At 40.7% G+C, this 23,429-nt stretch overlaps 2 protein-coding genes across 2 annotated transcripts; one reads left to right on the forward strand and one right to left on the reverse strand.

Annotated features, from left to right (window-relative positions):
• The first annotated feature begins 1,361 nt into the window (after nucleotides 1–1,361).
• LOC129540443 (mucosal pentraxin) lies at nucleotides 1,362–6,820 on the forward strand. The gene is given in 2 exon segments (XM_088835019.1): nucleotides 1,362–1,368; nucleotides 6,231–6,820. Coding segments are annotated over 2 exon segments (597 nt in total).
• A 2,618-nt stretch (nucleotides 6,821–9,438) lies between these two features.
• Nucleotides 9,439–10,413, reverse strand: LOC129541354 (olfactory receptor 10J1-like). Its single transcript, XM_055403199.2, has one exon. The coding sequence runs from the start codon at nucleotides 10,369–10,371 to the stop codon at nucleotides 9,439–9,441; it is 933 nt and encodes a 310-aa protein (XP_055259174.1). The 5' UTR covers nucleotides 10,372–10,413.
• Between the last annotated feature and the right edge of the window lie 13,016 nt (nucleotides 10,414–23,429).

A 23,429-nucleotide genomic window follows, 5' to 3' on the forward strand; every position in this document is an offset into this window, starting at 1 on the left:
ACAGTTCAAAAGCATCAATTCTTCAGCGATCAGCTTTCTTCACAGTCCAACTCTCACATCCATACATGACCACGGGAAAAACCATAGCCTTGACTAGACGGACCTTTGTTGGCAAAGTAATGTCTCTGCTTTTTAATATGCTCTCTAGGTTGGTCATAACTTTCCTTCCCAGGAGTAAGCATCTTTTAATTTCATGGCTGCAATCAGCATCCACAGTGATTTTGGAGCCCAAATAAATAAAGTCTGACACTGTTTCCACTGTTTCTCCATCTATTTCCCATGAAGTGATGGGACCAGATGCCATGATCTTCGTTTTCTGAATGTTGAGCTTCAAGCCAACCTTTTCACTCTCCTCTTTCACTTTCATCAAGAGGCTTTTTAGTTCCTCTTCACTTTCTGCCATAAGGGTGGTGTCATCTGCATATCTGAGGTTATTGATATTTCTCCCGGCAGTCTTGATTCCAGCTTGTGCTTCTTCCAGCCCAGTGTTTCTCATGATGTACTTTGCATATAAGTTAAATAAGCAGGGTGACAATATACAACCTTGACATACTCCTTTTCCTATTTGGAGCCAGTCTGTTGTTCCATGTCCAGTTCTAACTGTTGCTTCCTGACCTGCATACAGATTTCTCAAGAAGCAGGTCAGGTGGTCTGGTATTCCCATCTCTTTCAGAATTTTCCACAGTTTATTGTGATCCACACAGTCAAAGGCTTTGGCATAGTCAATAAAGCAGAAATAGATGTTTTTTTCTGGAACTCTCTTGCTTTCTCCATGATCTAGGAGATGTTGACAATTTGATCTCTGGTTCCTCTGCCTTATCTAAAACCTGCTTGAACATCTGGAAGTTCACGGTTCACATATTGCTGAAGCCTGGCTTGGAGAATTTTGAGCATGACTTTACTAGCGTGTGAGATGAGTGCAATTGTGTGGTAGTTTGAGCATTCTTTGGCATTGCCTTTCTTTGGGATTGGAATGAAGACTGAGCTTTTCCAGTCCTGTGACCACTGCTGAGTTTTCCAAATTTGCTGACATATTGAGTGCAGCACTTTCACAGCATCATCTTTCAGGGTTTGAAATAGCTCAATTGGAATTCCATCCCCTCCACTAGCTTTGTTTGTAGTGATGCTCTCTAAGGCCCACTTGACTTCACATTCCAAGATGTCTGGCTTCAGGTAAGTGATCACGCCAAAACTCATGGTTTCTAAAGGGGAAATGAGAGGCGGGAGGGATAAATAGGAGTTTGGGATTAACATGTAGATACTATTATATATAAAATAAATAATCAACAAGGACATACTCTATAGGACAGGGAACTCTATTCAATATTGTATAATAACCTATATAGGAAAAGTGTCTAAAAATGAATAGTAGGTATATGTATACACATACACTTAGCTGTATACCTGAAACTGTATACCTGTATAATACAACATTGTAAATCAACTAAACTCCAATATAAAATAAAAATTAAATTTAAAAAATTTAAAAAGAAAATTTGGAAGCAGCTTAAAAAAAGCACGTCTTTTCACAAACTAATCTGTCACTTGTCTTGGTTCTGCTGCATTCTGTTCTGTAGTAGCAAGTTAGCTACAATCAAGGACAGGAGCACTATTTCAGACATATTTTTAAACAACCCCACATGTTTATGAGGCAGGACATGTCTGGCATAAGGAAGCCCTGGGGCTAGAGAAAGGATCGCTGGCTATGCTTATTACATGGAACACCATTACCTCTCACCTGAGAGAACAAGAATGACTACGCAAAACTTTTATTAGAAAAAGAGGTTATTACAGGGGTTAGGGTGGTCATTCTCTGATCCTTCTCAATCTTTTAGTCTGGGTCACATGAGAGGAAACACAAAATTTTAAAACAATCTGGACTTTACATAGAGAACCAGTTTCTCCCAAGCTAATTGAATTGCTTCTTCTGTGAAACTGCTGAAGTCGAATCCTCCGTTTCTTCACCTATGAAATGCATATAAGAATGACATCAAACTAGCAAAGAGTTGTTTATGAAGATTGAGTGACATAAGTTTAAGGGGAAAATTTATGATGCAGAAGTGCTACCAAAAATTCTTGGTTTTTACTAGCAGTCAGACGCGAGAGACGCAGTCTCCGGCGGCGCAGACGCGAGAGACGCCGGCTCCGAGATGCCGGCTCGGCACAACCAACCACACACAGAAGTGCAGCCGAGACCAGCTACCCCATGCCCAAGGTTAGGGCGGTGGCCGAGAGGAGCTGTCCCACATCCAAGAGGCGGTGGCTGCGCGGGCACAGGAGGGCCGAGAGGAGCTACTCCACATTCAAGGTCAGGAGGGGCGGCCTTGAGGAGATACCCTTCTCCAAGGTAAGGTACAGTGGCTGCACTTTGCGGGAGCAGCTGTGAAGAGATACTCCACGACCAAGGTAAGTGAAACCCAAATAAGACGGTAGGTATTGGGAGGGGGCATTAGAGGGCAGACACACTGAAATCATAATCACAAAAAACTAGTTAATCTGATCATATGGCCCACAGCCGTGTCTAACTCAATGAAACTAAGCCATGCTGTGTGGGGCCACCCAAGACAGACGGGTCATGGTGGAGAGGTCTGACAGAATGTGGTCCACTGGAAAAGGGAATGGCAAACCACTTCAGTATACTTGCTGTGAGAACCCCATGAGCAGTATCAAAAGGCAAAATGATAGGATACTGAATGAGGAATTCCCCAGGTCGGTAGGTACCCAGTATGCTACTGGAGATCAGTGAAGAAATAACTCCAGAAGGAATGAAGGGATGGAGCCAAAGCGAAACAAATACCCAGTTGTGGATGTGACTGATGATAGAAGCAAGGTCCAATGCCGTAAAGAGCAATATTGCATAGGAACCTGAAATGTTAGGTCCATGAATCAAGGCAAATTGGAAGTGGTCAAACGAGGTGGCAAGAGTGAACGTCGACTTTCTAGGAATCAGTGAACTAAAATGGGTGAATTTAACTCAGATGACCATTATATCTACTACTGTGGGCAGGAATCCCTTAGAAGAAATGGAATAGCCATCATGGTCAACAAAAGAGTCCAAAATGCCGTACTTGGATGCAATCTTAAAAATGACAGAATGATTGCTGTTCGTTTCCAAGGCAAACCATTCAGTGTTACAGTAATCCAAGTCTATGCCCCAACCAGTAATGCTGAAGAAGCTGAAGTTGAACAGTTCTATGAAGACTTACAAGACCTTTTAGAACTAACACCCAAAAAAGATGTCCTTTTCATTATAGGGGACTGGAATGCAAAAATAGGAAGTCAAAAAATACCTGGAGTAACAGGCAAATTTGGCCTTGGAGCACAAAATGAAGCAGGGCAAAGGCTAATAGAGTTTTGTCAAGAGAACGCACTCGTCATAGCAAACACCCTCTTCCAACAACACAAGAGAAGACTCTGCACATGGACATCACCAGATGGTCAACAACGAAAACAGATTGATTATATTCTTTGCAGCCAAAGATGGAGAAGCTCTATACAGTTATCAAAAACAAGACCAGGAGCTGACTGTGGCTCAGATCATGAACTCCTTATTGCCAAATTCAGACTTAAATTGAAGAAAGTAGGGAAAATCATTAGACCATTCAGATATGATCTAAATCAAATTCCCTATGATTATACAGTGGAAGTAGGAAATAGATTTAAGGGTCTAGATCTGATAGATAGAGTGCCTGATGAACTCTGGACGGAGGTTTGTGTCATTGTACAGGAGACAGGGACCAAGACCATCCCCATGGAAAAGAAATGCAAAAAAGCAAAATGGCTGTCTGAGGAGGCCTTACAAATAGCTGTGAAAGAAGACAAGCGAAAAGGAAAGGAAAGATATAAGCATCTGAATGCAGAGTTCCAAAGAATAGAAAGGAGAGATAAGAAAGACTTCCTCAGCGATCAATGCAAAGAAATAGAGGAAAACAACAGAATAGGAAAAACAAGAGATCTTTTCAAGAAAATTAGAGATATCAAAGGAACATTTCATGCAAAGATGGGCTCGATAAAGGACAGAAATGGTATGGACCTAACAGAAGCAGAAGATATTAAGAAGAGATGGCAAGAATACACAGAAGAACTGTACAAAAAAGATCTTCACGACGAAGATAATTACGATGGCGTGATCACTCACCTGGAACCAGACATCTTGGAATGTGAAGTCAGTGGGCCTTAGAGAGCATCACGACGAACAAACCTAGTGGAGGTGATGTAATTCCAATTGAGCTATTTCAAATCCTGAAAGATGATGCTGTGAAAGTGCTGCACTCAATATGCCAGCAAATTTGGAAAACTCAGCAATGGCCACAGGACTGGCAAAGGTCAGTCTTCATTCCAATCCCAAGGAAAGGGAATGCCAAACAATGCTCAAACTACCATACAATTGCACACATCTCACACGCTAGTAAAGTCATGCTCAAAATCCTCCAAGCTAGGCTTCAGCAATATGTGAATCATGAACTTCCAGATGTTCAAGCAGGTTTTAGAAAAGGCAGAGGCACCAGAGATCAAATTGCCAACATCCGCTGGATCATGGAGAAAGCAAGAGAGTTCCAGAGAAACATCTATTTCTGCTTCATTGACTATGCCAAAGCCGTTGACTGTGTGGATCGCAATAAACTGTGGAACATTCTGAAAGAGATGGGAATCCCAGACCACCTGACCTGCCTCTTGAGAAACCTGTATGCACGTCAGGAAGCAACAGTTAGAACTGAACATGGAACAACAGACTGGTTCCAAATAGGGAAAGGAGTATGTCAAGGTTGTATATTGTCACCCTGCTTATTTAACTTATATGCAGAGTACATCATGAGGAACGCTGGACTGGAAGAAGCACAAGCTGGAATCAAGACTCCCAGGAGAAATATCAATAACCTCAGATATGCAGATGACACCACCCTTATGGCAGAAAGTGAAGAGGAACTCAAAGGCCTCTTGATGAAAGTGAAAGAGGAGAGTGAAAAGGTTGGCTTGAAGCTCAACATTCAGAAAACGAAGATCATGGCATCTGGTCCCATCACTTCATGGGAAATAGATGGAGAAACAGTGGAAACAGTGTCAGACTTTATTTATTTGGGCTCCAAAATCACTGCGGATGCTGATTGCAGCCATGAAATTAAAAGACGCTTATTCCTTGGAAGGAACGTTACGACCAACCTAGATAGCATATTAAAAAGCAGAGACATTACTTTGCCAACCAGTGTCCGTCTAGTCAAGGCTGTGGTTTTTCCCGTGGTCATGTATGGATGTGAGAGTTGGACTGTGAAGAAAGCTGATCGCTGAAGAATTGATGCTTTTGAACTGTGGTGCTGAGAGTCCCTTGGACTGCAAGGAAATCCAACCAGTCCTTTCTAAAGGAGATCAATCCTGGGTGTTCATTGGAAGGACTGATGCTAAAGCTGAAAGTGCAATACTTTGGCCACCTCATGCGACGAGTTGACTCACTGGAAAAGAGTCTGATGCTAAGAGGGTTTGGGGGTAGGAGGAGACGGGGACGACAGAGAATGAGATTGCTGGATGGCATCACTGACTCGATGGACATGAGTTTGAGTGAACTCCGGGAGTTGGTGATGGACAGGGAGGCCTGGCGTGCTGTGGTCACATAGAGTCGGACACGACTAAGCGACTGAATTGAACTGAACTGAACTGAAAGAGCATTAATGTTCTGGCACCCTTTTTTCCTCCCTTCCTGTTGTATCCATTAAGCACCACCCCATCTTCTCAAGTTTGAGACACTTCTCTATTGTATCACTATCAGTAAAAAGTTATTTGAAACACCACTCTCTGGCTAACTATGCTATTTTACTCCAAGCTTGTATACTGACAAGGTCAGACATCACGCATAGTGGGATATTTATATCACTGACATCTCAGAAGACAATCAGCATTGGGAGAGGACAGGATGGTACAGACTTTAACGTTTACACTCCACAAGCCAGCTGTGTTTCATTTTCTGTGACTGGTGTTTGTGTTCTACCTAGATGAAACCTGCAAAGAAGATGACAGTGGGGTTGCTAGAGGACATCTTTAATTCTTCTTTCTATCAGAACAACTATAACAAAACCTGCCTTTTGACACATTTTGCTTATACAAATAATGCACTTATAGGCACCTTGTAAATGCTGAGTATACTCTATCAAGAAGCAGTCCATGATCTGCATTGAGAGAAAATCAAACAAGAGAACTGACAGACTTTTTGTCACATTTTTTTTTTTTCTCCTCCACAGATTTGAGAGGGAAGGTGTTTATTTTCCCTGAACAATCAAACACAGCCTACGTGGTCCTGATCCCCAGGGTGAGGAAGCCACTGCGGAGTTTCACTCTGTGTCTGAAAGCCTTCACAGACCTCATTCGCCCCTACAGCCTCTTCTCCTACAGCACTAAGTCTAGAGACAATGAGCTGCTTCTCTATTTCAGCAAAGTGGGAGAGTACAGGCTGTCCATTGGGAACACTGTAGTCACTTTCAAGGTCCCCTGACCCCCTCATGGCCCAGTCCATCTCTGTGTCAGCTGGGAGTCTGTCTCTGGGGTTGCTGAATTCTGGGTGAACGGCAGGCCCGTGGGGAGGAAGGGTTTGAGGAGAGGGTACACTTTGGGAGAAGATGCAAAAATCATCTTGGGACAGGAGCAGGATTCATTTGGGAGAAATTTTGATGCCAAAGAGTTCTTTGTTGGGGAGATCTGGGATGTGTCCTTGTGGGATCATGTGGTCTCCTTAAAGAACTTGTGCTCCACCTATTACACCAGCAACATCTTGAAATGGAAGGCCCTGATTTATCAAGCTAAGGGCTATGTGGTGGTGAAGCCCAAGCTGTAGGCTTAAGCCTCACTCCCTTCAGACATGACTTGTGTTTGATAATAATCATCCACTTAGTCTCTTTGAAATTAAATACATTGATTTCAATTTTTCTGGCTCTGTTAAGATGGTGTAAACTACATTAGAGACACAAGGGTCAGGTAGACCTTTAGTATACAGTCTTTGTTGTTGCAAGCACTACAACATTTTCTGCGGTGTCAAGCTATAGGAACTCCAGGGAACACACTGCTTTCAGTATGCGTGTCAATCTTCTAGAGTCCTGGACAGTTCTGGGAAGCCTCACGGGGATTCTGAGTGCAACAAGTTCATCAGTCTATAAATATGATGTGACCACTGGGAGGGGCCTTTCAGGAATGGGTTGCTCTCATGAGCAGGACTGCTGAAGAGACAATCTCAAATGGGGCTTTCTGAGAAGCAAGGTTGTGAGTGCTCCCCTTGAATGTAGCCCAGAAAGGATTCAGAAGTGTTCTCAGGGAACATGGATGAAGGCAAAGATTAATTGCCTTGAAGACCTCTCTCCTCATTCACTCTTTTGCATGTAGTTGCTCTGGGGAGGCAAAGCTTTTATTCTTTCAAGTAATGTTCCATAAATATGAAGACTTCCCTTCTTGGCTCTGATGCCATTAGGGATTCCCAAGTCCTTTGACAGGCACTTTCAGTGCATCCTCAATGGGGACACTTCGACTGTCCTGAAGAAGAGAGATGGTGGATGGATGACATGGATTAATTTTTTTTCCTTTTAATATCAGCCCTTTATGGACTGGAAGACATTGGCAATAACAATAAAACTCCCAGACTCTTGTTTAGACAAGTGTTTGATCTCAGAGTTTGAGAGGTACCCAGCAGTTCACAGAAAATGAGTTCCTCAGTGTAGAAATGAATAGGGCAAAGGCAAGACCCAAGTATCACCCCAGATTTGATAATTACATGGGTAATTATCATGGGATAATTACCAGATTTAGCTGGTATTAATAAATTTTATTCCTTTTTTTTTCCTTTGGCTGTACCACACAGTTTGCAGGATCTTGGTTCCCCAACCAGGGATCGAACCCAGGTTCCTGGCAGTGGAATCATGGAGTGCTAACCACTGGACCATCAGGGAAGTCCCTTATCAAAAATAATTTCAGAACAGATCTTCAGGCATCCCTACATTTGTGAATACAATAGAGCATACACGTTACTCCCAAAGAAAGCATGTATAACTCCAGTGAAATTCAGCTGCTGGGTGTGACGTTACTTTTTCGGGTTTTTTTGAGATTTTTTTTTTCTCCCCACAAAATTCTGGGTCAGACCTAGAGAATATGTTTTGGTCAAGAAATTTGTTGTAGCTTTTAGTGAATGCTTTTATTTATTTTTTTATTAATTTATTTTAATTGGGGGTTAATTACTTCACAATGTTGTGGTGGTTTTTTCCATACATTGACATGTCAGCCATGAGTGTACATGTGTCCCCTTATCTCAAACCCCCTCCCACCTCCTTCCCCATCCCATCTGTCTATGACCCTCTGGGTCATCCCAAGGCACCAGTGTTGAGTGCCCTGTTTCATGCATCGAACTTGCGGACTGGTCATCTATTTTGCATATACAAGTTTCAATGCTCTTCTTTCAAATCATCCCACCCTTGGCTCCTCCCACAGAGTGCAAAAGTCTGTTCTTTATGTCTTTCTTGTGGTCTTGAATATAGTGTCGGCATTACCGTCTTTTGTTACTTTGTATTAGCATATAAATACACAAGGAGAAGGCAATGGCAGCCCACTCCAGTACTCTTGCCTGGAAAATCCCATGGATGGAGGAGCCTGGTAGGCTGCAGTCCATGGGGTCACGAAGAGTTGGACATGATTGAGCAACTTCACTTTCACTTTTCACTTTCATATATTGGAGAAGGAAATGGCAACCCACTCCAGTGTTCTTGCCTGGACAATCCTAGGGATGGGGGAACCTGGTGGGCTGCCGTCTATGGGGTCTCAGAGTTGGACACGACTGAAGTGACTTAGCAGCTGCATCAGCAGCATAAATACACAAAACTCACCCAGGAAACAGTTCTGAGGTGAGTTTCAACAAAATTGAGGGAAAAATGTCATGGGTCTCTAAGGCAGGTTAGAATGTTTTAGGCTGGTAATATTTCTTCTGGAATGGTACTCTTCCACTGCCCAAAAGAAAAAGTGATGATAAGTAAGAAAGGTGGTTTTGACTGTGCTTTCAACACATCCTGTTCACCGACCACACTCTAAGGTTTTAGAGCTCAATATCTACTTGACATTTTAGTTGATCTTTCAACCCATGGCTTCAAGCAGGTGTTACACAGTCCACTTTTCTGCCATTAACAAAGTGGAAACAATCAGCCACCCTCTTGATTATTATTCCCTACCAGCTTTCCACCTGGTGAGCAGCACCTGACCATGTCCCTGGTGGTAACCAGTCAGATGAACAGAGAGTATAGGAGAATGATGTTAAAAACAGAACTCAAGTCAGAGAAACTCTTAGTTCTTTAATTTAGGCTTGCCACCAAATTGTGCAACTCTGTCTAGGTAGAGGAAGAATGATAGGATCAATTTTTTTGTGTGTGATTACAAAAACACCCAGAATATGACAGGCTATATATCAAACTACCAAAGATTCTAAGCAAGAGGTTTTTTGCCAATAGCACGGCAAAGGGCATCCTTGACCTCTTTGTTCCTTAGAGTGTACACCACAGGATTAAGGAGAGGAGTGAAAACTGTGTAAGTCACTGAAATCAGCTGGTCCTGATCCCTCATGTTCTCTGACTCGGGCTTGAGGTAGGCGATAGAGGCACAGCCATAGTGGACGATGACCACAGTGAGGTGGGAGGCGCAGGTTGCAAAAGCCTTCTTCCGGCCCTCAGCAGAAGCAATCTTGAGGATGGTAGAGATGATGAGGATGTAGGAGATGAAGACCAAAACCATGGGAACCACAATGACGAGTGAGCTGATAAGGAAATTAATTATGTCATGTATAGTGGTGTTGGCACAGGAGAGTTTCATAACCGGGCGGATATCACAGAAATAATGGGCCACCTTTCTGTAACAAAAGGGCAGCCTGAACACACAGGAAATCTGGACTGTGGCCACAAACAACCCAATGCTAAAGGCCCCCCATACCAGCTGGGCACACACCCTCTTGTTCATGATGATCATGTACCTCAAGGGGTTGCAGATGGCCACATAGCGGTCATATCCCATTGCTGTGAGCAGAAAGCAGTTGTTGATGGCCAAAGTGATAAAAAAGAACATCTGGGTGGCACAGCCAGCCAAGGAGATGGGTTGGCTCAGGCCTACGAGACTGGACAGCATCCGAGGTACAATGACCAATGTGTACAAAGTCTCTGAAGTGGAAAGCATAGTAAGAAAGAAGTACATGGGGGTGTGAAGGTGTCGATCAATGCTGATAATTGTCACTATGATGACATTGCCAGACAAGGTTAAAAGGTACAAGGTAAGGAAAACCACAAAGAGGGTGAGCTTGTGTTCATGAAAACTGGTAAAACCCTGGAAAATAAATTCCCTCACCCCTGTGTGGTTCTCTGTCTTCATCGGTAAATTCCAGGAGACTTAGGACAAGCAGTCAGAAAACATTAGCACCCACTGCTCTGAGCAGGAGAACACAAAGGCAAGGAAATAATTAGGATCTTCTCCTGATGGATGCCTGGTTAATGGGGACTGCTGTTCACCTATAGGTAAAAGACAGAAAAACACAATCAGGAAACAATTTCATGTATGGAGACTTATACAAAAGAATGAATGGAGATGGGATGAGATAGAAGGAAGGAAGGCTGGGTCAAATGTGGAAAAGGTTTCCTGGTGTGTTAGAAACATAGATATTGGGGGAAATGGAGGCTGGAGAAGTAGGGAATGTGTAGTTAAATTTGGAAAGATTTTCTTTGGATTACAGTTTCAGATTTTTTTTTAAACTTAAATGTTCTAACTTTGCCCACAACTCTTCCTCTGTTGTTTAAGGCACAGTTTTATCATTTTCTCAAACATCTTACCTGTTAAATTGCCAAACAAGACAACGCTATCTGCTCCAACAGGACATAAGTGTTTGCTTTCTCCCTGTCCCACTTATTTGCATCTTTCATGAACTCTTTTCACAAATCATTCAGCAGCTTCCAATATGAAGGCCCCCGACCCCTTCCCCACCCCCACCCCCACCACACACTCATTTGTGTTAACAAGCCACTTTGTTTTATTTTCCAAGACTCCTCTTGCCCAGCAAGTCTTCTCAGAACTAAATATGACCTGTCGACCCAAGCTGTCTATAGTGTAGTTCAATCGCTCAGGGCTGCACTGTAACTGGTTCTCGTGGACAGTGTGTATTTCTGTGTGTTTTTTGCCTTATGTTTGGATTTGGATTTTCACAGACAATTTGACTCACTACTACTAGACTCTGAATTCTCTTTTCTGATGGCTTCAGAATTATAAACAGGTTTCTTAGGGAAACCAGTTTGCACAACTATTTCTTACTGGGGATTTACTGGGGATCAGAAAGTTTTCATTAATAAAAATGTTTCATAATAATAATATCAATAATAATAGTCCCTTATGTCACTTTTTAGTTTATAGAGAATGTTTACCAATATTATTTAACAGCATAGCAATCTCATATGATAGGGAAGAATTACCTTCATTTTGCAGATGGGGAAGCTAAAGACACATAGGATTAGGTGATTCAGCCACAATTATTAAGTCCTTAGATCCACACTTTTAATTTTGAAGCCAGTGTAACTTGTTCTGCACCATGACTGCCTGAGAAACGTTAAGACCACAAAGCAGATGAGGAAGAAGATATCTTTGTTTTGCTTTCATTAAAAATAGTTAATGCATTTTCCTCACTCTGAGAATGAGATTATATTAGGAAAAACTTGGAAAAGCTGAAAAACTATGCGAAAACTGAAAAATTTGAAAGGGTCTAAACAAGGATATGAAATACTAGCATATTAGTGTCAATGCATGTCCATTTTCCTTGGCTTTACATTTCCACTTCCAATTATTTATTTTAAGGAAATTATCAGAGATAAGCACCTGGATATACAAAAAGCTTTTATAATATTATTTATAATATAATAATGAATACCAAAAATAATGTATGATTAAATAAGTTATATCCATATGCTGGCAACCAAGCAGCCATTATATTTCTAAAAGGGGCTGATATGGAAAGATACAATAGAAAGACAGATACATAGATAGACAAATAGATCAAAGTTTGTAAAAGAAAAGGAATTAACAAAAGAATGAAACACATTCAACAGCACACATGCTTTTGATAAAGTCTGAAAGTAAACATAACAAAAGAATAAATATACTTTTTCTGAGTAATGAATTTTAATTTTCTTTTTATATTCTCTATATGATCAAGATTTTCTTCTTAATTATTCTTTTCTAAACACAAAAGCAAAATTGTTAAATGCTTTGCCTTTCTAATGAGGCTGCCAGGAGGACTACTGAGAAGGAAAGGGGAAAACAAGGGGTTAATTTACTGCAGAGAAGAAAAATTGACAGTATAAAGCACCACTAACTTAAGGTCTCTAAACAGGCATTTGATAGAAATTTGAGCACCCAAGGGCCAGATTCAAAGGAAAGTAGCTTCCAGTTTTTAAAGGAAGGCCATAGCTGCTAAAAAGAAAATCTTTCTGAACAGTGCTGGAAATAGTGTAGCAAGTGAGGCAAAATTTAAGGGAATACCAAAAATATTTTTTTTTAATTAAGAAAACAGCACAGTCATCAAGATGAATAAGGTTTTAATGCAATGTTTTAAAAAATGAATGCAAAAATCCATAATAAATGAAATATTAAAATCTGAAATAAACAGAACCAATTCTGACTCTTACTATTGTGGGATGCAAGTAGTTAAATGAGGGCAGATTTTGAAAAGCAGAAAAATAGAAAATATTTTCAATAACAGAGACAATGTAGACCAAATATGTGTTCCTTTTCCACTGAGATGTGGTGATGGGCTAATCCTTAACCACTTCTATTTAACTGAGATTCATGATGTATTACTGAGCAAGATAAAATTCAAAGCTTATGTAACTGGAAAAATCAATCCTACCTGTATTAAGGGGAATGCAAGAAGAATAAGCTAGGCTATAGGAGAGTAAGGATTGAATTGAGCTTGTGCATTCCTGCAATTCCATCTCCTCCCCCATCATCCTCTCGGGGAAATGGGGACAAAGAACTGGTGGGTGACGGCACTAGGGTGGTAAGGTCGGGATAACGGAACCAAAATGGCAGCCTCTTTCTGCGGAATTCACGTCACTGAAAAAAGCAACACTTTAAACCACTTTCTGTTTCCTTGGATTCTGGATCTTTTGACCAAAATATCTCTCCATGAAAAAATATAAAAATATTTCCTTCTAGAGACATCATTTTCTGCTTAGACCTAACAACCAATCCTAGGCAAGGGGTTAATCTTATTCATTTCATTATCCAAGTCTTTGCTTCCAACTGGAAGCAAGTTGGAAAAATTCATGTGCTTGGTAGCTTTAAGTCCTTTAAATATAACTGAATCATAGGACCTTAGATTACGAGGTAATTTTAAAAGCACAGCACTCCTCACAAATAGCGGCCAAACTCTGCTTCCAGTGATTGGAAATTCATTCTCTTACAAATTACCATCCCCCTCTTAAGAAATTAAGCTTACTTAAAGAAATAAAACTGGGCTTTTCATATTATAAAAATGCTTAAGGCGGGGGAAAAAAAAGCTGTCCGTATAGAAGGGCATAACTAGGAAAGTTAGTTTTCTCTTACCTTACTTTGCATTCTCTGGGCCAGAAGTAAACATAGTTTATGTTTGTTTGTTTATTTTACCTGGTTTATTTCAGCCTAGAAAATTTCTATGTTCAGTATGTATATTTCTGTATCATTTCAATTTTGCATAAATGAAACTAGACTGCACATACCAATTTACAGCTAGTTTTTTCCCCTTAATATCTTGAATACTTTCCATACCAGTACTGTAAATCTATCACTCCTTTCCTTTCTAATGGTGCATGCTACCTCATTACACAGACCCATATAGATATATGATCATCAATTCTATTTCTGGATGGTCTTAGTTCTTAGAAAATGTTACTTCTTATTGACTCAATACCCGTCTCCTTGCAATTTACCGCATCCCCACATTATCCCACCTTCTATTTCCTTTTCAATCTGATAATGTTTAAAATATTTGGAGATCATTGTAATGTCTCAGCTAAATTTCATGTCCTTAAATCCGTTACAACAAGATGAGCATGAAGAAATATAATATTAATGAACATGAGGATCAATACAACCAAAAAATATTGCAAATCATGGAGGGAAAATAATAATATTTTGGAAAATACACATGGCATTACATTTTCATTTAGTTCTGCCAATAGCTGCTTGCTGTGCCAGACCTTAGCAATAAGGAAAAGGAGTCACTTTTCAGACAGTGATCTTTAAAAGACATTGAAAGGCTGAATCTATTCAGAGTAAACAGGTGAAAACACCATATATTCAAGAGGCGTTTAAAAGGGAAGCTAAAACCCACAAGGCAAGAAAAACTCAGCTCTTCTAGTATCAATGCATGCTCAGTCACTCTGACGTCTCCAACTCTTAGAGAATCTCAAATTATTGCTATATATTCCTTGAAGCTGGGGACATTGATTCCTTTGGTTGAGAAGCAACCCAGGGGAAAAAAATGCAGTCTGTTAAACTTCAGATTTCACCAGTTTTTCCCCAAGAGGAGCAAATCCCTCTACCCCACATCTCCTGGGACCATCCGTTTCAAAATCCCCCCAGGGTACTAAGAAGGAACGAATGAGAGAACCTTAGAGCTTATCTCAAGGGCTTTGTTAGGAATTTGGGTAGTAGATGAGAGAGATGCTCTCATTTGCTTGCTAACTGTTGGGGGATTTTGAAAGTTTCACAGACTATTACTGCATTTATTTTAGTCCAGTAAACCATAGTGTTGCTGGATAAGCTTACAAAGAGAAGATCCTAAATTTTAGCTTTTCAATTTTAGAGAGCAGCTAACCTCCTGAAATTTATTCAAATCAGATCAGGGCAAGCAGAGGGTTACAGGAGCCAGGGCTTCTCTTGTCCAGTTTCAGCTTACAATCAATTTCTTAACACCTCACTGACATACATCTCAGCCTAACTCTCCCATTTAGAGAGATCCATCTCCTCTGTTGGTGAGAAGATACTTTCATACCCATTCCTCATACTCCCTTTGGTTCATTCTTGGCTTATTCTGGAAAGAGAATGAAACAGCAGTAGCTTTCCACTTCAGCAAGTTGAGTTCCTGGGTCAGCACAACCTCTTCATTGAGAAGGTTTCTGTACTGTTGCCTGATCTTTTCTCTAACTCAGATGGTAAAAAATCTGCCTGCAATGCAGGAGACCTGGGTTCGATCCCTGGGTCGGGAAGATCCTCTGGAAGAGGGAATGGCAAGTCGCTCCAGTATTCTTGCTTGGAGAATCCAATGGACAGAGGAGCCTGGCAGGCTATAGTCTATGCGGTCACAAAGAATCAGACACAACTGAGCAACTAACACTACTACTACTATTCCTGTTACCTTCTCAAGCCCCTAGTGAGCCAGGGTGGAATCTTTGTGGCAAAATGTGTTTGCATCAGTTGAGACACTGAACTCATCTGTACCCTTGGGAGTCGTTTGAGAAGCCATTTTAGTAAAGAAGGCTGAGTGCTGAAGAACTGATGCTTTCAAACTGTGGTGCTGGAGAAGACTCTTGAGAGACAGCAAGGAGATCAAATCAGTCAATCCCAAAGAAAATCAACCCTGAATATTCATTGGAAGGACTGATGCTAAAGCTGAAGCTCCAATACTTTGGCCACCTGATGTGAAGAGCTGAGTCATTGGAAAAGACACTGATGCTGGGAAAGATAGAAGGCAGGAGGAGAAGGGGATGACAGATGGTTGGATGGCATCACCGACTCGATGGACATGAGCTTGAGTAAACTCTGGGTGATAGTGATAGACAGAGAAGTCTGATATACTGCGGTCCATAGGGTCAAAAAGAGTCGGACATGACTGAGCAGCTGAACAATAACAATGCAAAAGGGAATGACCATAACGATCTTCAACTTTAAGAATTTTCTTTCTAAAATAATTCTATTTTCCCTCTGATTAAAATAGCAACATAGACGTATGTTCACAGTATATAAACACAAGAAAGGAAAAATAAGATAATGCAAATTAGTTATGATCTCCAGCTTAGAAATAGCAACACTGAATTTTTTTCAAATATTTAATTAATTACTTTGTGTTTTTTGGCCACAGTTTGGTTCAGTTCAGTCGCTCAGTCGTGTCCGACTCTCCGCGACCCCATGAATCACAGCACGCCAGGCCTCCCTGTCCATCACCAACTCCCGGAGTACACTCAAACTCATGTCCACAGAGTCGGTGATGCCATCCAGCCATCTCATTCTCCTTCGTCCCCTTCTCCTCCCGCCCCCAACCTTTCCCAGCATCAGAGTCTTTTCCAGTGAGTCAACTCGTCGCATGAGGTGGCCAAAGTATTGCAGTTTCAGCTTCAGCATCAGTCCTTCCAATGAACACCCAGGATTGATCTCCTTTAGAATGGACTGGTTGGATCTCCTTGCAGTATAAGGGACTCTCAAGAGTCTTCTCCAACACCACAGTTCAAAAGCATCGATTCTTTGGCGATCAGCTTTCTTCACAGTCCAACTCGCACATCCATACATGACCACGGGAAAAACCATTGCCTTGACTAGACGGACCTTGTCACACGGGGTCTTTATTGCTGCCTGTGGGCTTTCTCTGGTTGTGGAAAGCAGGAGCTACTCTTCGTTGTGATGCACAGGTTTCTCACTGTGGTGGCTTCTCTTGTGGTGGAGCATGGGCTCTAGGGCACTCAGGCTTCAGCCGTTGCTGCACAAGGGCTTAGTAACTGAGACTTGGAGTCTCTAGAGCACAGGCTCAATAGTTGAGGCACATGAGCTCAGTTGCTTCTCAGCATGTGGGATCTTCCCAGACCAGGGATCAAACCCTTGTCCCCTGCATTGCAAGATGGATTCTTAACCACTGGACCACCAGGGAAGTCCCAACACTATACACATTTTGATGACTGATTTTCTGATTATTTTTCTATGCCTTTATATGTTCGTATCTGTTTATACACTTATGTTTATGGCAAAAATGGGATGGTTATTATTTTTGTATTATTTTGGACTTCCCTGGTGGCTCAAGCAGTAAAGAACCTGCATGCAATGCAAGAGGCCCAGGTTCCAGCCCTGGGTTGGGAAGATCCTCTGGAGAAGGGAACGGCAACCCACTCCAGTATTCTTGCCTGGAGAATCCCCATGGACAGAGGAGCCTGGAGAGTTATGGTTTCTGGGGTGTCAAAAAGTCAAACATGACTGACGAACACACACATTATTTTTGTAGCCTGAGCTTCTTTTTAACAACATGAGGTTGTGTTATACATATTCTTTATATGGAGCCTGTTTTCTCTCTTAGCAATGTATTATGACTTTCCCATATAAATAACAATATTTTTCTACAGTATTATTCTTAAATAGCTATCTTGCCTTCTATCAGTGACGTACTCTATATTATAATATGGTTTCAAGATTTAAATAAGCATCATGTATTCCATGTGGTTGCTAAGTCTTTAAGGTCTTTTTTTAGTCTAGACCGGGGTTTCTAAGCAGAAGCAGTGTTGACATTTTAAGCCTCATAATTCTCATTTTTGGGGAGGGGTTAGGGGCGCGGGGAGGGGAGGCCATCGTCGTGTGAGGTTACACAGTGTTTCGTAGCTTCCCTGGCCTCTGCCCACTGCATGCTAGCATCATCACTTCTCCTCCATTACATTAGAGAAAACCAAAAACTGTTTCCAGATATTGTCAGGTATCCCCTGGGGGTAAAATCATCCCCATTTGAATATCTTTGATCTAGAACATTCTGCCATTCTCCTCCCCCACCACCCAAATTTTTTTCCATTTCATTGACAGGTGTAAAAACCAGGTTAAAGTTTCACTTTTGGATATGGATTTACTCATTGTGTCATTTAATTTGTTCTTCTATATTCCATGTTTTCTGCAGATTGGAAGTCAGTTCTAAAGGTTTAATTAGAGGTAAGTTCAGTTTATTAAACTATATTAAATATATGTACTATAAAATGTATTATACTACATTAAACCATATATAAGTTATACATAGCTGTGCGAGACTATATAATATATATTAAAATCTTGCACCACATCAAGTAGGATTACCAAATTTAACACATGCATATACAAATACACGCTGTGTTCAACACTTTGCGACCTTAGTCCACCAGGCTCTTCTTTCCTTGGTATTTTCCAGTAAAACATATACAAGACACCTAGTTAAATGTTAATTCTAAATAAGCAACAAGTAAATTTTGTAGGATAAGAATATCCCAAATATATTATGGGTCATATTTATATTAAAAAATATTATTTATCTGAAAATCAAATTTTACTCAGCATCCCATATTTTATCTGGCAACCCTCATCAGGAGGCACATACTGTTTGATTATACTACTCTCAGCAATGCTAAATTGATCAGTGTTTCAGGGAGCAACAGCCTGATGCTCTATTCAAATTGATCCCATCAATTTTTTATCATTTCATCATTAATGACTTTTGGCTAAATCAATTTTTTATTAGTGGATGAATACAATGCTTTTCTAGTCAAGTCATTTCATCTACATTTATTCCATATACTTTTATTTTTGTATAGAAGTTTATTTCATCAATTAGGCCAAGAGTACAAGGTAGAACAGAGTCTAATCAGAATTCAAACCAGGTCCTCTATTTCTGAGTCTAGTGTGCATTCCATTACATCCAGTGAAAAAAGACCATTCACTTTTGATTTGTTGATGATATATCACTACAAATAGTCATAATCCAGGAAGCCTATGTCTCATACTAAGTGGAGATGTAAGATGGCAGAGATATAGCACGGGGTGGGAGTGGTGCTTGCAAACTGAAGCAAACTGAGAAAAAAATTCTCTAAGCGGGGGGTGGGGGAGGAATCTAAAATAAGGAGTAAATGACGGCATTTGGAGGAAAGAGAGTGATGCACAATTTAAAGAATCTGGCATTTTTTCATTTTTCTTTCATTCCGGCCACACAATCTGAGTCACACGTTTCAAAATAATCCATATAGTCAAGTACATGTCCATGGATGTACTATAGACAGTCAAATTGCTTGTGGTTTCTGAAAGATGGGGGCTTCTCTAATGGCTCAGGCAGTAAAGAACCTGCCTGCAATGCAAGAGGCGCAGGTTTAATCCCTGGGCCAGGAAGATCCCCTGGAGAAGGGAATGGCTACCCACTCCACTATTCTTGCCTGGAGAATTCCATGCACAGAGGAGCCTGGTGGGCTACAGTCCATGGGGTCACAAAGAGTCGGACATGACTGACTGACTAACAATTTCACTTTTTCTGAAAGGTCTAAAATTTTGTTCACAAACAGACTTTAAAGATATCTCAAAGGAAGACTCCCTTTCTTTTGCTTTATGACATGTGACATGATCAGAATTAGGCAGCACAAAAAAAATTTTCTTCTTTTTCATTTATTGTTGTTATTATATTGCATTTCCAGGGAATTAAATTTATAGTTAAATATCCTGTGGATGGAATATAGAAAGAGGATTAGTAGGCCACATCTTTCACATATGTCATATATCTCAATAGGGCTGGCAGGACATCAGTTATAAAAGAAAATATTCTATGATACTAATTACCGTAGGAATTCATTGTCAAAGAGATACAGAGATTAGTGATTCCATGAAAGATAAACAACTGGAGATAAAAGAGTTGTCTAGAATGTCTTTAGTACTCTTCCAGAGATATTTTTTTAAAAGCAATTATCTCTAAGAAAGAAGAGGATAATTTATCAGGTTGTAACATCATTATAGAAAAAATTAATGAGTTAATTGCTCATTTATATCTCTAATAAATATTTATTGAAAATCTAAACATGCTCTGCATCATGCTAAGCACAGGGTAAAGAGCAAACAATCAAACACATATATAGTATGTGGTGCGGAACAAGGCAATGCAATTCTTATACAGCTTGACACATGCTTTGATAAGGTAAGAACAGAGTATTACAGGAACAATAAGTAACCTTCTGATGTGCATTTTAATATACTAAATTACTCATATCCACCAGGATGCAAAAGCCACTTGGAGATGACTGATCTGAATTAATAACCATCAAAATTGAATGAATTGGCATTTTGAATTATCTTGTGAGTTTGAAAAACATCTCAGAGATTGGTCAGCTTTAGTGAGTTGACCATTGAGATTTGGGGCTTGCGTGGCTGAGGCAGACCCTGGATGATGGGGGCAACACCAAGGTTTTTCTAATTACCAACTGCTGTTTTTGATTCTTCTCTTACTTGATAACTCTGATGCATTCAACAGTGCTAATCACTCCCTGTCTTGAAATTTTCTTCAGCGTTGATTCTGTGATACCATTACTATCTCTTGGTGTTTCTAAACTTAAACAGAGTCGCTTACCAGAGAAGCTTATTATTTAGCATATGGGTCATTTAGCATGTGGGCTTCCCTGGTGGCTCAGACAGTAAAGAATACACCTGTAATACAGGAGACCTATATTCGATTCCTGGGTTGGGGAGATCCCCTGGAGAAGGGAATACCAACCCACTCCAGTTTTCTTGCCTGGAGAATCCCCATGGACAGAGGAGCCTGGCGGGCTACAGTCCATGTGGTCACAAAGAGTCAGACACGACTGAGTAACTAAACACAGTACATGCATTTGTCCATCTGTTTTACAGAGGGGATAGTGAATGCTTTTTAATCTAGTGAGTCAGCGCACTTGGGGTTGTTAAGAGAGATTCTACTGCACTCTTTTCATTTCAGTATGTGATTAACTTAAACATCTAAATTAACCACCTACTCAGTCACAGCAGTCTGATTTAATTCTCTGCCTGGTGGGTTTCTGTTCACTTCTTTATTCATTTCATTGCTCTTTCTCCTATATCGAGTTATTAGTCCTTAAGAGCTCCCAGTCTCTCATCCTTTTCTCAGTCCCAAACCTTCAGCCGAAACAAACAAGCAAGCAAACAGAACTCCATAATTCAGGTCTGTGTTTGCCACTGATGAATGGCTTAGATACAAAACTTGCACAAACCGTGCTTTGATGTTCAGATTTCTCAATCCTTAAAATAAAGAAGTTTAAATTATCTCAAGTATTTTCCTATTTTAAAGCTTTGATATTTTTCTCTCCTTTGGGACTTAGGATAGAAACTGATGCGCGCTTGTGTGCTCAGTCATTTCTGCCTCTTTGCAACCCTGTGGACTGTAGTCTGCCAGGTTCTCTGTCCTTGGAATTTTTCAAGTAATAATACTGGAGTAGGTTGTCATTTCCTCCTCGAGGGAATCTTCCCGACCCAGGGATCAAACTCACATCTCCTGCACTGGCAGCCAGATTCTTTTACCACTGCACCACTTGGGAAGCCCCACTGAGAGGAAATTGAAAATACCATTTATCTCTTCCTCAAGTCACTTTTAACCGATGTCCCATGGTTATCATCAATCCCACCATCCTTTCAGTATTCTGCTTTAAACTCCTGTCTTTCTTTGATTTCCACTTTCAAATCTACCACCACCTCCCGTGGCTTTTTCTTTTCACCTCTGCCAGCTTTGAGACAGTATCATAGAAGGCAAGGTTACTGTCTTGAACTATCAACCTAGCAGACCAGGCAGGAGAATGAAGAACTCATCAACCAGGCAGCGGGAATCACTGCTCTTTGGGAATCTCCACAGGGCCACACCGTTCCAGTGACTTATCTTGAACTCCTCCAATCCTAATTGCCAGAAAAGGCTCAGATGTTAGAAGTGGAGGAGACCTTAGAGCTCATGCAGTCCAGCCTTTCCATTTCATGGACATAGCTTTTTTGAAAGAAGTCTCCACTTGTGAGGTATAATCATAAAATTAATTTTTTTCAAAAACTCCTACTGCAGCCCCACTCCTGTTGGGCAGCAGGCTCCCGTGATGACATCTAAAACCAATTTCATAAACTTCTAATCCCTTTGTGTTATTAAATTATATCATTGGACTTATTAAACACGATCCTGTTATTTCCAAAATTTATATTTTCTTTAAAATTCTCTCCAGTCTCCATCAGCCCCTACCCTTCCACCTTCCTCCAAGCATAGAGTAGACTTATGGCTCCAGTGGCTTGATACGTACTGGGAAGTGAAGAATGGTGACCACACAGTCCCCTTTCCTCCCAACATCATCGTCTTCCTTCCTGAAAGGTGAGAAGAGAGAATGGAGAATGAAAAACAATTATCCACAGTTTATTGGCTATCAGCTTTTTGTTTTGTTGATGCTGCTATTCCTGAAATGAACACCACCTTATAAATGGAGGTGCAGATGCTGTAATGTCCCCTTTTCATTAGTTGTCACTATTTTTTTTTAGCATTGTTGATTTTTCTTTTTCATTTGTCAGTTATTCAAAAGTAGGTGTTCTCACAGGAGTACCTCTAGGCTTTCCAGAAGGACCTGTGTCCATTGGTCTACACAATTCCTATTATCCACCTAGCAAGGTGCAATCTGCTTCAGCTTTCAATGCAGGCAGCCCACTCCACAGCCTCTTGCTATTGGAGTCCCCATCAGCCTCATGTTATCAGAGGAAGACAGGTAAGATAGCATGCCTCTACTGCCTTCTGTTTTTCTCACCTAACCCCTGGGATCTTTGCTTAGCTTTGCCACATAGAATGCTGACAATACAGAGTAATTCCTAGCACACCCCCTCTCAGGTTCATCACTTCTTTTTGGACTTTTCCTGTAAGCTCTAGCAACATTAGATGCTCTTCCAGAATAATGCTTCATAATACTTAAGGCAAAAGATTACCATGAGTTCTCAAATTATTGGGAATGATTCAATAATCCCAGATGTGGTGGGAAAGGTGTTTGAGCACTATGTTGAATCCCTTCCTTCCCCATTTTAAAGAACCTAGCTCTTCAAATCTCTAAGCTTCAAATCCTGGCTCTGTCATTCAATTAGTTGTATGATCTCTCTACTTAATGGAAATCAGGATGCTAAGGGTATCTACTTCATAGGGTTCCTGTGAGTATTAATTGCTCTGATATAGAGTAAGTTCTCAGTAAATGTTAATAGCTATTAATATTGCTACTACATGTTTATTATTTTTATTGAAACATTATAATTTTTCCTTTTTCATTTCTTCCTGTGGAAATCAAGATTTTGACAAAATCAAATGTGGTTATGCTACTGAACTCAGATCTGGCTGCTTGCTGCTTGATAGCCAGTTCTCGAGAGACAGGGGTTAGTAGGAAAGGAAAGGGAGCTTTATTTCAGATGCTGTCAACTGGGAGAGAAGGTGAACTTGTGTCTGTGGGTCAACCTCCAATTGCTGCTCAGGGGCAGAAGTGTTTAAAGTGGTGTTTCAGGGCTGTATGGGAGGAGGGAGTGGGGCGGGATGGCACAGTCGGTTCTGACAGTCATCTTGATATCAGTGATGTGGTAGTCTGGTCAGCATCCTCTTTGGTTGTTTTGAGTACTGTTAAACTCTAGTTTCAGTGTGTGTTCCCACTTCTCGGGGACAGTTCTCAGAA

This window comes from Moschus berezovskii, chromosome 4 (assembly GCF_049115385.1).
Source record: "Moschus berezovskii isolate FMDL1 chromosome 4, NW_MosBer_1.0, whole genome shotgun sequence".
Classification (NCBI taxonomy): domain Eukaryota; kingdom Metazoa; phylum Chordata; class Mammalia; order Artiodactyla; family Moschidae; genus Moschus; species Moschus berezovskii.